A 19,231-nucleotide genomic window follows, 5' to 3' on the forward strand; every position below is an offset into this window, starting at 1 on the left:
CAGAAAAAAACAGATTCTAAACTTGACCTCATTTTAAAAAGAAAAAGCAGATTTGGCAGTTGTGGCAAAGAAAGTAAGAGCGCTCCAGCTGCACACTCTGTTTTATAACTACAGTTGTCAAGCTACTCTTAGCATGTCTGTCAAATTTCTAATTAGAGCTTGTTAAACTCATGCTACTTTATCAGGAACAGGACATCAGAAAGCATAATATTCTGTGCTAATGACGTTTGCATGAATATTTATGTTAACATAATGTATCTAATTTTTTTTTGACTTTATTCAGTTCAGATGTGTAGATTTCTCTAATATTTATCTGAATTTCTGTTTAAAATGCACAAATGTTTTGGGTTTCCTTTCATAAGCTTATTAAAATCAGAATCATAGAGGATAGATACATAAAACTTAGAGGAAATAAAATAAGGATAAAGGGACATCCTTTATCCTTTATCCATGCTGTTATGCAAAGATCTTAAAGATTTGGCAACACGTGGAGACAAAGATAAATATAATGACCTATATTCTGCATACTAATGAAAGCTATAGTGTTCCTTTGTTCAGTCTGGCTGCAGGAAAACATCTCACACAGTTAAAGTGAACACAAACTCAGATTCCAGCATGCTTGCACTGTTTCTGTTAACATATTAAAAGCAAGGGGAGATGGAGAGAAAAAATACATAGCAGGATGAAAGAGATGTTTGCAAAATTGGTCCAACCATACATTTATTCATCTATTTAATGTTGTTTTTCACCTTTTCAAGTGTTGTTTTTACACTCTGAACACAGGAGTAAGTTTTATTTGACCAAAGCTAAGTGTAATTATTGACATAATCTGGTAATCTGCAATTTAAATGCAATCACTTTAAAACATTGAAACATAAAATCTGCTTAATTTAATGGTTTTGATTATAAAGTGTGATTCGTGAATAATTATATTTTAATTTTATTCAAAAAGAAGTTAATTGGATAATTCTCACTTTTTTAATGGCCCCCAAATATGACGACAGGGTAGTTGTAAGTCAAAGCAAGAAAGTAATATTTTAATTTTAAAAACATATAAAAAGTATTGATTTACGTTATGTAATCTGTCAGATCTACAACATGCTGAGAAAAATGAGTGGTGGTTTGCCATTTTTCATTGTTGCAAATCTTTTCTCCAATGTCAACCCATACATAAATGGAATAAATCAATATCTTCAATGACAAATGGCGATATCCAACCATAGTGGCTTTACAGAACAGTCTGACTTTGGTATTTCTGAGTTTGTAGAAGCAGAATAAAAGTACACTTTACCTTTAAAAACCTTTTCCTCCATGGTATGCTATTGAACATGATACTTGTATTTCATATGGAGTAAAATTCAATTTATGACTCAGAAAATCTTTTCATCTTTATTAGATAAAGTTGACAAGAGCCTATTTAAAAAACTGTGCACACTCAACATTCTGCACAGTGAAAGTAAATAAAAAGCAAACACAATACAGCTTGGAGTTTTTTTTATTTGAATTTCTGATCTGCGCTGATTAAAAAAAAAGTTGCAGCCAGACAGCTCAGATTATTTATTGAACTGTGACTGTGTCACTATTGGTTTAGAGCAACATATGCCTGAAGGTATGCTGCAGTTCCATTATAAGACATGTTAGAAAAATAAAGATGCATATCGAGATGATGTATCTGCACCTCATATAGTTACATGGAAAGTCAGTATTTGTAACCATCTGGCTTCAACTGTTATACATTACAGATAAGATGATGAGATATGTCATCTGGGGAAGCTCAGAGTGCAAACAGTGTTCAATAAAATGAATTAATTAAATGTGGTTTGTCATCTGATCTCGATGCCTAATGGACTTTTCTCTTTGGAGGATATCAGAGCATGTATGTATGTATGTATGGATGGATGGATGGATGGATGGATGGCAAATGCCTGTCATGTAACTAGAAAACCATAATTGTGTCTACAAAGCTCTAAACATAATTTTTATAAACAGACTTGCGACCTCAGGGTTTATGTAGAAGAAAACACTCCATATTTGTTGCTGATGCTTATTGGCTACAATAGCCTTACAAAAATAATTACAATTCATTTTTTATTTTGCCTTCATGTGGTTACCGAACATTTTTGCAGACACACAGAGTTTAAAGTACTCAATAGTAGTAATAAAATCAGATTTTAGAAAAATTGAAAGGGCAAGATACACTTGGACACTCCTGATTTACAGACTTAAAGGAGCAGTTTTATGTAAATTTGACATTTTTGAGCTTAACATCATATATAATGTTATGTTTTTCCCTCATCAAAAACATACATGGAGTGTTGAATTGATTCTTTCATACATGCTTGAGAAATCCTTTAATCTCCAGTGTCGACCATTCAATTGTGAAAAACAAATGGAAGGACCTTCAAGGCACTGCTCCACCTTGTAGCTGGAGTTTCCAAGCATCTGAGATCAGTTTCAAAGTGTTAAATTACAAAGTTTGTTTTAAGCCATATTTGATATATATAGCATTTTTTAAAAACTAAAATTAACAGTCACTTGTTTGTGGAAGCACTATGTGGTAGGAAAATACTTTTGTTGCCTCAAATGTTCCATCCATCATCAGCTTGAATTTATGATTTTACTTTGTTCACTTGTGTACCTTTTTTCATTCATATGCAAATTTATACAGTAACGCTTTTCCACTTTGCAATCAGACTGTTTGCTCTCTTGGGCTCACCTATGGTGCAGGAGCTGTTTGTGTGCAGTAATGCGGTCAGCTGATGAATGTGTCAGCACAAAGGCAAAACAAGTAAGCTGCATGATAATGAACACAAATCATATGCGACAAGTCTGAATGCTGTGTCGCCAGATCGGCTGCAAGGTGACGGTGCTGCTCTTCATCTACTTCCTGGCCACCAACTACTTCTGGATCCTGGTGGAAGGCCTCTACCTGCACAGCCTCATCTTCATGGCGTTTCGCTCAGACTCCAAATACCTCTGGGGATTCATATTCATTGGATGGGGTGAGGAGCAAACCTACAATTTCTTACACCACTTTTACCACAAAACCATTTATTTTTTCCTCTGCTGGCACCTCAGCCTCTTGCAAATTATATTCCTTATAAAACAGATTGAATTTGGTTAACATTTATAAGACATTTTAACAGCCGTGTAACCCAAATAGAAATATATATATATATTTTTTGTTAAAGAAGATGTTTTTAGGTCTTCCTCATGAAAAAGAGTAGGTTAAAGTAATTAAAGTTGTGTCATAATGAGATAAAATGACTCTTCCTGAAGATATGAGAAGAAGCGGCACATTTTAGATCAAAAACAAAGCAGAGGAAGGCTCTGATGGTACATTTGTGCCAGGGGACCCAAATAGCCTGCTAATATCTTACAGCACTTTCTACTTTGACATTATCTAAGCTGCTGGATTTCTCTATAATTGAATGGAAAAAGTTCAGTAAAGAAAAAGAGAATTGGGAAACTGAGTTAGGCTTTAACAACTCATTTTAACATGGTCTGTCTCATCCAATGTCTTTTAATCCTGGAAATAAGCAAGAGGCGTGCATTAAGATAGACAATTTTATATTAAATCGTTGCCTTTTTATGTTTTGTTTGTTGCCAGTTCAAATTGGTTTTGGTGCACACTGACTGATTGCATCCCATTTACAGAATCAACATTGTCAAATGTTTGGATCTATTCAAGTTATTTTAAAGTAATTTATAATTCAAAATAGCATTTAATAGCTTCCAAAATGATGTGTGGGCCAGTTAAATATTTGCACATTTTATTCCGTTTGTAGTTTAATGTTTTATTTCATCTGGTTTCAGCTTTGTTTCTTCATGATCATAGATTTCTCAATTTAGTTCTTTTCTTTGTGGGAAATTATTTTGGTTTGTGTTAATCAGTCCTGTTCTCTTTTTTCTCTGTTAGCTTCAACTTGTATTATATGAGAACTGCATATAAATCATTACTAAGAAAACAGCAGAAGAAAAACTTTAGCTAAAACTCTGCTCTCTGATGCTTGATACTATGGTGGTTGTTAAGATTTTAACTTGTTAAACAAGGCTTTTGCAAATGAATCATAAGCAGACTGATACTGAGGACTTAAAGGTAGTCATAAATGTATGTTGTCAAAATAAAACCTTGACAATAAAGATCACAAATCCATAACAAGTTACAATATTATCAGAGAGAATAAATAAAAAGAGAAACAAACAATATGAGTAGCTGTAAGGGAACCTTGTAATAAACAAGATGATCTGGAAATAAAAAACGTACAAAAAGGTTTTCCTCTTGCTTTAAAAACTTAGCACTTTGCTTTAAATATTTTCAAATTTAAACAGTGTGGTCAAAGGAAGCTACAGCAGCCAAAATAGCCTCTCTTTACAACCAGTTGTGAAGGTTTAACAACCTTTATCTCTAAAGGTTGTTAAAGATATTTAGATTATGAGGGAAACAACTGAATTGATTGGGACTCTGATCCTATCCAATTGGTGTCCAGAGAAAGGCGACATCACAATCTGATAATGGACCAAAGTAAAATATTACAATCAGTTATTTCATTCTATAACATGATGGAGTTTATCTTTTGAAAGAGAGACCCAAAAATAGATAAAAATAAAATTTTTCAAGTCCTCTGAACATTCATTTTATATTCTGTTTGGTCACAAATCAGCAGGCGTAGCCCCTCACCTAGTAACCCCAGCGTAGCCCAGCCCGTTACCTAGCAACCCAGCGAAACCTAGCCCATTACCTAGCAACCGAAGCAGAGCTCCTGCTACGTTTGGTCAGCTGGTTTTAGTTCTGAATGTGCTGCACAATAACTCATTCTCTAACTCATTCCTTACATTTTTGAAACAGGTATTTTTTTCACAAAAGAAACAAAAATTAATTTATAGTTAAAAATTGTTTTTTTTTTTTGTTTGTTTTTTAGTTTTTGAGTTGTTTTTAGAAGCAGTCAAGACCAAAATGGAAGCATAAAATTCAACAAAATGTAAATTTTATGTATTAGGTCCCTTTTAATGATTTTATTCTCATTCATTTTTATAATATATTCATCAGATTCCTTTCTTTGAAGCATGACATTAGGTGATAATATATTTTCAACTAATAAGACTGATACAAATTACACATGATTTACAACAGCTTAATTTAATAAATGCACCATTTAGTGAGAGCTTATTATTACTTTTCTATGGATATTTACACATATCTCGGATTTTCTCTTCTAGAGTTTTGCTCTGGGTTAATTAGAGTTATCTTTGTTATTAATCTGGTTGTTTCTTGGACATTTTGCCTCTGCAGCCCTTCAGTTTTGTTAACTAAAATTTATTAATTTCATCATCCACTTCCTCTAGAGCTGTACCTGCATTTCTCATCAGCACCACTTCAAATGACACTTTCTAAAAACATTGTTGCATGACACCAATAGTCTTACAACAACCCACTCCCCCAGAAGTTCCTTTGAATTGGTTCTTATTCTCATATGCATGTGCCTCACTTATAGGCCAGAATACATTTCTTTAAAGAAAATGACACTTCAAGCTGTTTTCTCAGTGGAAGCCTATGGCAAAGATGAGGTGTGTGAGGCGTGTGGGTGTTTGTGTGTGTGGGATATTTTTCCCCAGCACATAGCTTGAACGGTTTTGCTGACATGATGAAAGGAGCTCCAGGCGAAGCATATTCTCACTGATATTTTATTAGGAAAATGTGTGAAAGATTTATCTACCAGCATAAAAATCTACTCTAAAAAATCAACAGTGGTTCTTTACTTGCATGTGCTTTTGGACTCCATGGTTTCTACGTGCAAAAGAAAATTTAAGAAGCCCTACACGTGTCTATTGGACAGTCAGTGACACTTAAAGCCTACAGAAACACTTATATACGGGTCGATAAGATCATAATTGTGTCTCTCCATTTGCTTCCGTTCTTAGTGCCAGCAAGCTCTTCTGACCTAATTTCTCTAGCTGGAGCGATAGATAAAATAAAGCATTTAATTCAGATGTCTGTAGCTAACAGAATAGATGCCGACAAATGGGCGAAGCACTTGTCAGTCCAATAAAGTTTAATTTAAAAGTGGTGTTAACATTTAGACGGGTTTCTTATGAAGATGATGGAGGAGGATTTGCTTCAGCGATTCTTGTCACATCTCCTGTTTGGACTTTTGATTACACAGCTAAAGTAGTTTATGCTGAATAAACAGAGTGAGGACAGTGTAAGTGAATAGATATGTTAAATTTTGGTTTACAGCCTAATTTTATGGTAACTAATGACACTTAGACTTTTTTTGTTTTTAGAATAACTTAAATAATTTCTGGAACAATTGCATTTATGATTTTGTAAACAGTCCTGTAAATCCTAAATTCAGTTTAGGATTCAATTTGTTTGAAGTTCATCCAAAAATCAACTATGTTAAGAGTGCTTTAAATGTATTATCAAATCTACATGAGCAATCTGATAATATTGTTAAAAACAAAGCAGCAGATGTACGTAGCTTTTAACATCGACTTCTGCATCATCTTATTTCACATTTGTTGTTTTTGGTGACCATTTTGTGATGGTTTCCTTGTGTAAAGCTGATAACACTTTCCAACTTTATCTCATCATCCATCCAATTAGATACAATTTTCCCCCCATTTTCTAAAGAAAAATCTGACGAATGGTTCGATTTCAAAGGCCGAAAGTAGAGCTGCAGTAATTACGGTTATCTGGTCAGATTCAGATTTCCTAAAGCTCAACCCTGCTGATTCTGACTCGTCTCCAACATCTGTAATCAGCAGTGGGGAGGAGCGGGGATCTGACAATAGACCTCACCACTTCCCTCTAAATTGTACTGGAGAAAGACATTGAACCCTCATACTTATTGATATGTCACATGTGATTGTGTGCATGAACGTGGATATGCATTATTGATTAATGCATTAGTGTTTTAAATCACCAGCAAGAGAGTGAAAATAGTTGCAGCACAAGAAGAACCACTGATTTTTCCATTTTTAAAAATAAATTACATCTTTAAAAGAGATGCCTTATTTTTAAAAGATAATATAATTTACTAAAACCAGGTGAAGCTGTTCTTGACATTTGTACACTTGCAAAATAAAAAAATAAAATTTAATCCTCAGAAGAAGAGGAAATAAGAGAGACCTGAAAGCACAATAGTGCATTGATTGGTTAAGAGGTGGTGACTGCACCACCTCTTAACCAATCAATGCTCGGAAAAAAAAGTCTTGATCTCTGATCTGGAAACCTTAGACTCCAAGCATAACAGAGTGAGAAACACATATAAATAGTGAGTCAGGTTTGTGATACAAATAAATCTTGAACTAAAGATGAAATTACTCATCCAGCTCTGCAGGACAGGTGTCAATATTCATGACCTCATTTTGTTACTTGGAACTTTTGAAACAAAAAAGAAAAAAAGCTGTTTTGGTGCTTCAGAAAAAAGATTTTGTACAACAGAAACCCATCTGAAATTAAATTGAAGTGCTCCAAAAAATGAGGAAAGAGACAAAATATTGCCATATAAAATTAGTAAAACAGATATACACATACTAGTGTATAAGAAAAGAAAGCATGAATAACAATAAAATAAACCAAGACTGTGACCTTGTTTGTATATGTTTACCAAATGATGGAAATAATTATAAACAATTGCATGAATATTGAAAATTATCCTAAAAAGATAGATTGTTTAAGGTCCAAGATAATATAAAAAGAAAGGAAGCTTTCCCCTGAATTTTTATATCTGATTCTTGGAACTATGAGCAAAATTTGGCTTAACAATGTCAATGCTTGAGTTGAAGTATCTGGCTTTAATAATCCACTTATTTAGGCGGAGCTTGAATCGAGGCCCTTGAAAATTAAAGTCAATATTGTAAAATCTGTCCTAAAATGAACTTGTAACCAGACATTTCCATCTATGTGGAGCATGAGAAGAAACTGTTGGTGAAATAAACAAGAAGTCTTAGTTATACAAAGATTTATGGTTCAAATCTTAAACAAAGAAATAGTGCCTTTGTGAATTTAGTTGGGAAGTTATGCCTGTTTAACTTCCCAACTAAATTCAGTGCTCAGTGCTGCTCCACTGTAGCAGCACTGAGTTGTTTATTTTACAGCAAAGAAGTGACTACACCTGGTAACTTTATATAACATATAACTACGTATGAAGCATAGGAACTTCTTTACAGATATAATGTACATGAAATCCTGCAGCATCCTTGTGCTTTGATGGGTAGTAAAAGTGTGGAAATTGCTGTTTCTGCTGAAATGTGACATGCAACAGAGCTGCTGGATAGGAAGTACGTTTGTCACGTTGACTGAGTGTGTAGTAATTATATGTCAGCATACCATCATTATGTGGGATTATATATACACTCTTACTGTCTCCGCAGCACTCTAGTACACTTTGTATCTGTTTTCTTGTGACATGAAGGAAATGCAGTGTGAAATCTGAGCTGGGAGTTGCATCGAGTAAAAAAAAATAAATCCACTGAGTCACATCTTGTTTTGTACTTTCAGGTGTTCCTGCCGTGTTTGTCGCAATCTGGGCTATCATCAGGGCAACGCTGGCAGACGCAAGGTACACGTTTACAAATTGCATGAGTATTTATTTTGACATTATTTGCATATTTTTGTCTTTGTCGAAATAAAAGGATTAAAGATTGAACTGTAATCAATGGAACAAGACAACCCATCTATTAGCAAATATAACAGAGACAAAAGGCGACTGCACAATTACAGTCTAATTCATGTGACATTTGAGTCACCCGTGAAATCCAATTATACTTGCTTAATTTAATATGCAACACAGTTATGAACAAGAGTAGACACACAATGCAACAGGTGGCACTGGGAGTAATTGCTGTGAAAAGATGAAGTTAAATCTTAGTACTTCTCTCAGCGCCTGTTTTGAGCTACAGTTGATGAAAAGAACATCCTTCCTACTGTTATTTACAGGAAAGAAATTATTCTGCTTCTCAAAGACCGTTCCTTTTCTCTTCATTGAAATAATAATAATAAAAAAATCAAGAATATGAGAGAAATTTCTGTCAATAAGAAAGGAAATACTTTAGAAAAGAAAAAGCTGAAAAGTTGAGTTTGGATCTGATATACGACACCAATTCTCACTGATAAAGATGTGAATGAAGTCTTTCATTGAAAATAAATCTTTTATTACATTAACACCCCCCCCCCCCCCCCACACACACAAAGTTTGGAAAAATTCAACCTTTAATTGATCATGAAAATCAATGTGTCGTACTTAACTTTATTCATTTTGATTAATAATTAACCCGAATAAGCTGAAGAAACCATTGTGCCATCGCACATCAATCAGATGAATGTAACTTCATTTCCTACATTAATAAAAATGTTAATGTGGGACTGTGGTCGCAGTAAATAAAATATGAACAATTCACCTTCTGTGGCGTGAACGCACAATCTCATAACTTCCTTCTGGTCATTATGAGCCAGGAGGAATCAAATGTTTGCAGAGGCAGTTGTCATGAGGGCTTTGCCTCCAATAGATGACCTTTTATGGGGACTGTGATGTTGGTCTAAAAATCCCAAATAGCAGAAAGCATTAACCATGGTGTCCAGGTCTGACAAGATGCTGGACACCATCAGATGCTCTCATGTAAATAATTTCTTTGATTTTAGTTACCTGTATTCTGTGCATGAAGTTGAGAGTGTCTTTGCATCTGCCCCAAGTGGTTATGGGTGTGAACTGTAGTCTGTCAAAGTGGCAGGTGGCCTTTGGATTTTTTCTTCACTGTTTTAAAAAACTAAGAAAAGACAGTAAATATTTAGTTGATGCCACCTTTGATATGGAAAGATCTTCGACCATTCATTTTTAGTCCAGTCTCCAGGAACTACTATGCTGCAACTTTTTGAAACTTCCCTTCTCTAGCACACCTGAATCAAATGAATAGCTGATTAGTAGGTCTTGGCAGAGCTGAAAGCTAATGAAAGGACCAGGTGAGTCGGTACAGGGTTGCATTTAAATGTTGTACGATAGTAGCTCTAGAGAACTGGATTTGGGCACTCCTGCTTTAGATAATCCTGCCCTGTATCCTCTCTTTTGATTTCTTCTCCATGGTTCTCTGTGAGGGTTTTCTATAAGATTTAGATCTGAGGACATCTGTACCCACTGGAAAAAGATTGATTTAGGCTGTTGAACCATTTTTCTTATGTTGATTTGGGCACACCCTATGAGCCAAGGCCACCAAATGTATGTCTATAATTTCTTGACATTTTAAACAGTTGATTATGGAATGTACTCTTATTTGTATGCATTTGAAAAAGAAAAGGAGAAAAGCCCTCCAAATCAGAGATCCTCTGCTGTACTAATTAGTCGGCATGAAGTGCTTTTCACATTTGTGCCCTTTGCTTTACAGCAGACCAAACTGAAATGTTTGTGACCAAAAATTCATATCTCGACATATCTTTGGTCTGTTGAAAGTTGTATCTTTACTCACAACCGGATTGTTTTGTTTCAGTTAACTCAGCATGTTTGCATTGAATTTATTGGATAGAGAAGGTTTGGCATGCCCCCAAACAACCAGACAATCTTCCCTGTGCATAATCACAAAATATGTTTTATAACTCAACATCTCTCCAATGTTGCATGTTTACCCTAGGTAATTAAAAAAGCATGGATTTATGAAACAATTTCAAGATTTCCCAGAAAAATCAAAAGTTTAAGTGTAAATACAAATTGCAGTTGAGAAAAGTGTTGCTTTAGCTGGTCTGTCTAAATTGCCCCCAGGAGTGAGTGACTATGTTTGTTTGCCCTGCGTCTCTCTGCATTGCCCTGCAGTGTAATGTCAACCTACCTTGGGTGCTCCATGTCTTTAGCCCAAAGACTGCTGGAGATAAGCACCAGCTTACCTGAGTCCCTGCAAGGGATATGGATGAAATTTTGAGGGATTATTCTGATTAAACATTTTCTCTCCCCGCTGAATAAATCTACTGAACCGAAAGGTTGCACTTTTCTAAAGTTGTCTGTGTGAAATAATATAAAAGAGGAATCGATTATAAGGGTATCTACACATCTTTGTCATCCATTTCAATATGTGTTGCAGACACTGTATTGTCAGGTCTAGTGGATTTCTATCTGGGACATCTTTCTGATAATTAAATAACTTTTTCATAGTATGTAACCAAAACAAGATATCATTTTAACCTTTACATCAAACTTATTTCACAGCCTAATTGTTTTCTGTTTATTTCATCATCAGGTGCTGGGAGTTAAGTGCTGGTAACGTCAAATGGATTTACCAGGTTCCTATCTTGACAGCAATTGGGGTAAGTATGAACAGCATTAATTGATTAAAAGGCATATGTTTGTCAGTTTTGTATGTAAAGGGGAAGAAAAAATGGACAGAATCTAGATTTGTTAGCCTGCAACATACATTCCACAAAGGTTAAAATTTGAATGATTGATTTCTCTGATCAGAAAAATAATTCAACCATTCAGTCATCTATCGTCACAGAAGCCCTGAGCCCAAACAAGTCACTGCCACTCCCTAAAATGATAACATGACCTTTTTGTTGCCCTTCGAAGTTTAAAGTGGCATTTAAAGTGAAGATCAGTATTGTAGGACTTGACAACAGCGATCTCTTGTAATTGTAACTTGATTATTGTATAGATGACAATTCTTGAAGCGCTTCAAGAAATCAAAGGAGTCATTTTGCCCTCATCCACAGGTTCTCCCTGAACTCCCTTGAGAAAATGCTAAATTTCTCTCCTAATTTTCTCTTATTAATAAATGTTTGAGGTTTTAAATTATTTTATTTTTCACTTTTGTTGAGTTACTGCCCACATCATCCTAAACACTTTTACTGAAGAAACATAGATTTTTTTGTCACCCCCAATTCTGATTCAACTCTAACCTTTTCAGTTATTAATTACATTGATTTCAACAGGTTCTACATTTTAAACGTAATTAATTTGAGAATTTTTTCTTACATACAAATGCCCAGAGCTGGAACCTTTTAATTGTGTTTCTAGTATGCCTATAAATATGATGCACACTCGACACTTGCTAACATCGATGGACGATGTTGCTAGCAATTTTTGCTTCAGAAAACAACCTCATGGACACTGTAAAAGACTATTGTTGTGTGCAAGTTGTGCTAAAAGGAGTTAGCCTTGGGGACAGAAGCACAGATGTCCCCAACGCTAATGTCAGCATCCACAGTCCACATATTTACAGAAGCATTTTTCAAAGAAGTTCCATAAATTATCAGGGATTCCTGAAATCCCTGATGATTGAATAACCTAAATAACTTATTAAATTTGATTACAATTTTTATTGACTCTCTCCAAGCCAACGGTTATGTACAGTACTTAAAGGTGTGACGAGCTACATTTGTGGTTATGAAATAATTAACCCTAAGTCGAGATGTCTCCGTAGAGTTTGTTGAACATATTTATAATGATCTGTGGTTTTTCTAAAAAGACAACAAGAGTTCAATTATGCAGCAAAGAAATTTAGGAAAATCAGTAATTACAAAGACTGGCCCAGACCGCCTTTTCTATCATTTGGAAATTTTTTTCCAAACTTACTTTTTTTAAATTTTTATATTTTAGAATTTCTTTTTGTCCAATAAATGTTGATATACATATAAAGGATGTGTATTGGAAAACAAGGGTCCATTGTAGAAGAACAAATATTATTTTTAAATTATAACGGTTACCTTGATGTTATACAAAAGCATTTCTGAAACAGCTTTTAAAAAAACATTTCATGTTTTACAATTTGAAACAACATATTTCAATGTCTTTCTTTTCCCAGGCAGAAGAGCCTTTGTACTTAAAATAGTTGTAAACAGTTAAATTAATAAGATATTTAAAAAAATGTTTCCTTGTTTATTATCCTACTGTGAAGGCTGTTTTATACATCCTTGTATAATTAAGTTTCCATCAATTTGCAACTGTAAAAATCTATTGATTCTAATCACCTGCTGTTTTTTATTAGCATGTCCTGCTTGATTTAACAGATATTTTCACCCTGAAGACTCGTTAAGAAAGCGGACATGCTGGAAATAGTCTGTCTTACTATAATCATTAGAAATCTGGTCCAGTAATCTTTGCTCATTGACACAGAAAATTTCTTATTAGCAAACACCGAAGTGTACTAAAACTGGGCGAAAGGGTCTTGGATAACATTGTGGTGTAGCTGTAAGCTCGATCACAGAAAAGCAGATTGTGACTTGTTTTTATTCTAAGTGGTGCATTTTGTCCCCCGTGCTTGAATCTATTTTCTCTTGGTGCTCCCGTTTCCTCCCACAGTTCAGAAACCTACATGCTGAATTCTTTGGGGATTGCAAATTGGCCACAGCGTGGATGTCTGTTTGTCTCTTTGATAAACCAACTGCTCTTATATAGCACATTTTATACAGTTTACCATTAATCCATTCACACACACGCCCACACGCCTCCCCCTCCCACACACACACTCCTTCAACCCTTCTTTGTGTGTCGACTGTATTTGCACATTATCTTTGAGGTTTAGTGTCTTGCCCAAGGACACTTGAACATGTGAAACAGCTGGGGTCTGAACTGCCACTATGAAAGAACGTTTTGTGCTGGTGACCGACAGCTGAGCCGGCAAGCTGCCAAAAAGAGCATTTGGCCCTATTCTATGATAATACTTACAAAATGTTTATAAAAATTAAAGTTAAATAACCGCTTTGAATTCAATTCTCTCAGCGCATATCGTTAATTAGCTTGGCACAAAGCTTCAAATGGAAAACCTCAATATAGGTTCTACTAATTAGGAAGCTGTGACTGAGCCGTTGACTGGATTAGGATGAGTACCTATATAATGTTTATGTTGTTGAAGAACAAACAAATATATCTAGGACGTCTCTTGCCTTCAACGCATTTCTCTTTGCCACAAAGATTTATCGTTCATCCATCTGAGGTAGAGTCAAAGATTTTTGTTTCAGCAGGTCAACTCACAAATCTCTCCTTTGAAGATATTTTCTGATCAGAAGAGATCAATAGTTCATTTTTTGGACAGATTTTTAACAAATTGTAATCCCAGAAACTATGGTAATACCATCCTATCCAACTACTTCATACATGTTTTGTTAGATATGCAATAAATTCAAAATGCAAGTTGTGTGGCTCATATGTTCAACATATTATACAAGCTGAAAACAGTATTTCTATGCTAGAGGTCAGACTGGAGCTTTTTCTCTTATGCTTATCATTTACATTAGTTGATGGAGATTGAGTTTCATATTATAAATTCCTCATAACCAATAAAAAAAACTTGAAGGTTGTCTGGTGATACCAATTTCCTTTTGAAATGAAAATTATTTCTTTAAGTCATTTGTTGTATAATCATTCTACATTGGAAAACAAATGGTTCTGATTAGTCACTGGAAGTCCAAACTTAAAGGTAAAGGGAAGCTTTATATTCTTTATGTCATGTTATAATGTTATTCACATTTGTCTGCACAAAGCGAAAGAATTAATGTGCATTTTTCTTATTTTATTTCAGTTTCATTGATCTTAAAATAATACTGATGGTAATGAGCAGCAACTGAGTAGAAATTGCACTTTGTCCATCCGTATGATTAACAGCTTTTTTTTTAAATGACAAGGGTTTATTAAAGGTACAGCTCCTTCATGTACTGCATTAAGTGGAATGTCAGTAAACCTTTGATGTTATTCTGGTGTATAATCTTCACAGAGGAGGAGATTTGTTTGGCCTCCGTTTGATTTACATAATCACATCTTTAGAACATTTTCTCTAAAAAAGAAAAATCTAATTATCATCTTATTTCTTAGTTTGTGTCCCTAACATTTACGTCACAATTCCAAAAGTTTTCTATTTTCTCCTCTTCCTTTTCAGCTCAACTTTATTTTGTTTGTGAACATCGTGCGAGTGCTGGCCACAAAGATTCGAGAGACAAACGCAGGGAGATATGACACCAGGAAGCAGTACAGGTTTGCATTAAATTGGTCAAAATTTACAAAAATTACCTTATAAAACTTACATTGTGTTATACTGTATAGCTGTACATTTGCTGTATGCACTTGCATAAATGTACTGAGTTTGTAGAAAGGGAAATGTGATTTTCTTTCTAATAGGTGTAGGCTTGTCAGAGGCATGTATCACAAGCAACATAACAACTGTTATGTTGTTTTATTTTAATATAAGATGAACAAAAAATAATTTTATTGTGATTTTGGAAACCAACTCTGAATGCTAGCGATATTGCAATCAAGGCTTTTAGTTCTTAATACCTAGTCTAATGAATGAATGTGAGTGACACTCAATTTTGAACTGAAATTATACTTTTTGAAATGATCTTCATCTTTATGAGTAGATGAAGGACATAGTTTGCTTTTTTCTTTTTTAAGGAGAAAACTGTTGGTACTCTTTGCAGAAAAGAGCAGCAATATTTCTAAACTGACTGGTTCTTTGTGACAGACCCTTTATTGAGGGTCTTAACAGAGAAAAGTCTCTGTTAAGCTTTTCTATAATCACTTTATACTGACGAAATTTGCCCCAAACATGGAAACTTATTCTGTTTTTGCACCTCAATTTTGTTGTTGCTGGAGTCTCCATGTCAACAGAGACAAACTTAGTACAGCTTAGTACATTCTGTCTATTGGAGATTTTTCCTCAGAACCTCATGTTGTCTTTTCTTTATGCGAGTGATTTTGCCAGTAGATGTGATTAAAAAAAAAAAAAAAGTTACGATTTGCATCACATTTGCAGCAGTTAATAATTTTAGTCAAGATTTCTAACTCACTTGTTCAGTGCAATTGAATATGTGAATGAGAGCAGTTGTTTTGGGTGAACAGAAGAGAACTAAACTGATGTAAATAAGCTGGCAAAGGTGGTGTGTGATGTTTTAGTGGAAATCATCTTACACCACCATAAATACATTCGGCCTTTAGTCCTTTATTCAGCTCTCTGGGGTAGTTTGTTTCAGGCCTTGGGACCTTTGCTGAATGTCTTCCCTCTTACTCTTATTTGCAAAAATAGGCAGTGATCTTTATCCTATTTAAAAATGTCACTGATCTACTGAAAATACAGACACCAGCATTGAGTTTAGACAATAAACTCCACAATTAACCTTTTTTTTCTTGCCATAATCTGATACTTTCGGTAATTGACACAAGGAAGAAAAAAAAAATATTTCTTAGGATATTTATTTAAAACCTCTCACATTTGTGAGAGGTTACTCAGTTACATGGAACAGTGTAGTCAATCAAAGAATACCTGACAATATTTATAACAAAATAAGAAACTAATTAAAATGCTTTAAAAAAATTACTTTCTGTCTTTACACAGATTACGTAGCTGGTCAGAAATTTTTCACCTGATTAAAGCAAAAAACAAACAAAACAAACATCAGTTTTACTTGAACTGCAGCAAAGTCCTCTGAATCTTAACTGGGCCTTTCTGTGTGAAGATTGCATGTTCTGCTTTGAGATGTGCTATTTGAGATAGATGTTACAATCAAGTTGGCCTAATTTTATTGACTGACCAATAAAATTGTTCAGTATTTTTTTTTTTGATCCCAAGGAAGGAAGTTTTCACCTTTATGTAAGAGCAGAGAATTAAGTTTTGTCAAGCTGATTCTGACTTTGTGGTTGAAAGTTGAAACTAGCTCTCATTATGTGAGCTATGCAGATATACACGCACACACACACAAACACACATTCCTACATCTGTAATTATCTGTATTTTCCCTCCCCTGCTGGTGCTGGCGTCAGCATGTCAGATAAAAACATAATAATTATAGCGTATCAACCAAGAGGAGTCCCACTTTGAATGGTGCAGACATTCTATGTAGCTGAGATGACAATTTATCAGAATAAATGATTGTGATCAGGGGTGACGAACCGGGGACCATATAAACATGTCAGATGCAATAGATGTCATTATTTCTAAAAAAGAAGTGAAGTGATTAAAGCAAATGTAACTGATAATCAAAGCTACTCAGCAAGCAAATAGGAAAGTACTTGCAAGTCAAATCCACAACTTCAGATGTAAAGACTTCATGTATTTTTTTATGTGTCACCAGTTGGACCATTTATGAGTTATAAAAGTGGCTGTTGTTAATTAAGATGTCTTGACTGATGGGCAAAAGATTACTTATGAATCCAAAGACTCAACAGGCACATTTAGAGGTACAATCAAAGCTGAACGATGATAATAATGTTCAGTTGTTTGTTGCATCAGTCACAACTGTTTATACTTTTATCCAATACAGTTCTTAAATGTCACCATATTTACTTTCCTTTTACATATTTTTATCCCTTCAAATAACAATCTTTAACAGACACACATTTCATTTCTGTCTATCAAAAAGAAGATTTCAAATTAAACTAGCTGCTCTCGCTGCACTCCCGCTAATGTCACTAATATATTTTTCTATTCTGGATGATGGAAAAAATGTTTTAATTTATTGGATTGATTCTTTGATGAAGATAGCAGCTTCTCATCTAACATCAGAGCATTACAGTTTTATCTCATTTTGCAGGTTTAAAGGGAACAATCCTATTTTATTGGTGCGTCACACTCCCTCACAAACTTATCACATAGCTCTGTGTTTGTATCATCGTCTGTAATGTTTTAGATCAGAATCAGTATTTTTTTAACCTTTAGGTCAAACATAGTGTGACAGCTAGTAGTGCACCAGGAAGCTTGTAGAATGGCTTTGCCAAACTAAGTTTCAAGAAATCTGTGTTGAGGATGACAGATGAATATTAATGCACATGAAGGAGGTGGGTTGTTTGAGTTACCCTTGCTTGCTTGCTAGGCTCATTTGTTTCAATTGAAAAGGGGAATAAATCACAGTCTACCTCTTATTTCTGTGTTGTTGCTTTCTGTCTGCAGGGATAAGAATTAAAACAAAATGTGAAAATGAATGAGTTCATAGTTCTAAGAGTTGAAAAAACCTGAAAATAGAGCAAATAATCTAACTAAGTGCAAAAGACTCTCCACCTACATGTTCTTCAAGAAAGTTTCCATAGTATTTGGATTTATTAGATCAAACCAAACACTTTATTGATTTGGATTTACTTGTAAATACAATTATTTTGCCTCATGTAGGATGTGAATACTAAACTGGTGTTATGCTTTGGAAAAATTTAGACCAGCATATTTGCTAGAGACATAACGATTCAGTCTTCAGTACTGAGACTAATTCTTAATTTTTAAAATGATGACTTTTACTACCTTCCTAACTCTATGTAAAACGTAAAACATATATAAATTACTTACCAAGTCTTTATTTCTGTCAACTATTATCATTTTCTGCTAACAGCTAATGAAAACATGACATTTTTGTTGTCAGATGTCCGGTAATGAGGTGTACCAGCTGTGTCCCCACATATGTTTAATGTCCATATTTTAACTCCCATCATATAAATGCTTAACTTCTGACTTTAAAGGCGGTAGTTAAAATAACACATCATAATTCTGATACCTAAAACCTAGAAATAATTTTGTTTATACTCACTGATAAAAGGAAAAGTTGCAGAGGAAAAAGTGTGTGTGTAAGCATCTGGTTCCAACTATAAATATATTGTTTTTGCTTCTACAGAAAATTGGCAAAGTCCACCCTTGTGCTGGTGTTGGTGTTTGGCATCCACTACATCATCTTCGTTGGACTGCCTCACACATTCAAAGGACCAAGCTGGGAGATTCGCATGTATTGTGAGCTATTCTTCAACTCCTTTCAGGTACTTTCTGCTTACTTTTCAGTTATGCTACATAAGCAAAAGAAGAAGAAAAAAATCCCCAAAAAACAAAACTCCTGGGTAGCATTTATTTGTAAAATCGAGGCACAGAATGAAGCAGTGCACCAGCAGAGCTTCCTGCACTGATATGTTTTATTTATTTATTTTTAACCAGCATTACCTTGTACCGCTCTACTTAATGTACTTTACATGTCCCTATGTTTTTGTTTTATTGTTTAAAATACTCTTGATTGCATTTTGTGAGACCTCTCTGTTGCAGACTCTGTTACCCTGACACCTAAAGATAAATGCTCATACTTTTTCCTCACTTCCCTGACACTCAGGAGTTGGTTTCTGCTGTAGGTTGTTTGTTTTCTGAACCAAGTGTCTTTATATATATATATATTTTCCCAGGTGGATAAATCAGGAACAGATGACTGCTTCATTTGTTCTGTAGCTGCACTGATATTGTACATGGTGACGACTCAATTTGTTCTGGAGAACTCTGATTATGTCAAGATCAGACT

At 34.6% G+C, this 19,231-nt stretch overlaps 1 protein-coding gene across 1 annotated transcript in view; it reads left to right on the forward strand.

Annotated features, from left to right (window-relative positions):
• The window catches only part of pth2ra (parathyroid hormone 2 receptor a), a 51,279-nt gene that overhangs the window by 21,509 nt on the left and 10,539 nt on the right, over positions 1 to 19,231 (forward strand). The window contains exons 7-11 of the mRNA XM_032568816.1: positions 2,849 to 3,002; positions 8,507 to 8,567; positions 11,227 to 11,293; positions 14,857 to 14,951; positions 18,569 to 18,707. Of these exons, the coding sequence (XP_032424707.1) occupies positions 2,849 to 3,002; positions 8,507 to 8,567; positions 11,227 to 11,293; positions 14,857 to 14,951; positions 18,569 to 18,707 (516 nt within the window). The remainder of the gene's footprint in view (positions 1 to 2,848; positions 3,003 to 8,506; positions 8,568 to 11,226; positions 11,294 to 14,856; positions 14,952 to 18,568; positions 18,708 to 19,231) is intronic.

The sequence above is a fragment of the Xiphophorus hellerii genome, chromosome 7 (assembly GCF_003331165.1).
Source record: "Xiphophorus hellerii strain 12219 chromosome 7, Xiphophorus_hellerii-4.1, whole genome shotgun sequence".
In the NCBI taxonomy this organism is placed as follows: domain Eukaryota; kingdom Metazoa; phylum Chordata; class Actinopteri; order Cyprinodontiformes; family Poeciliidae; genus Xiphophorus; species Xiphophorus hellerii.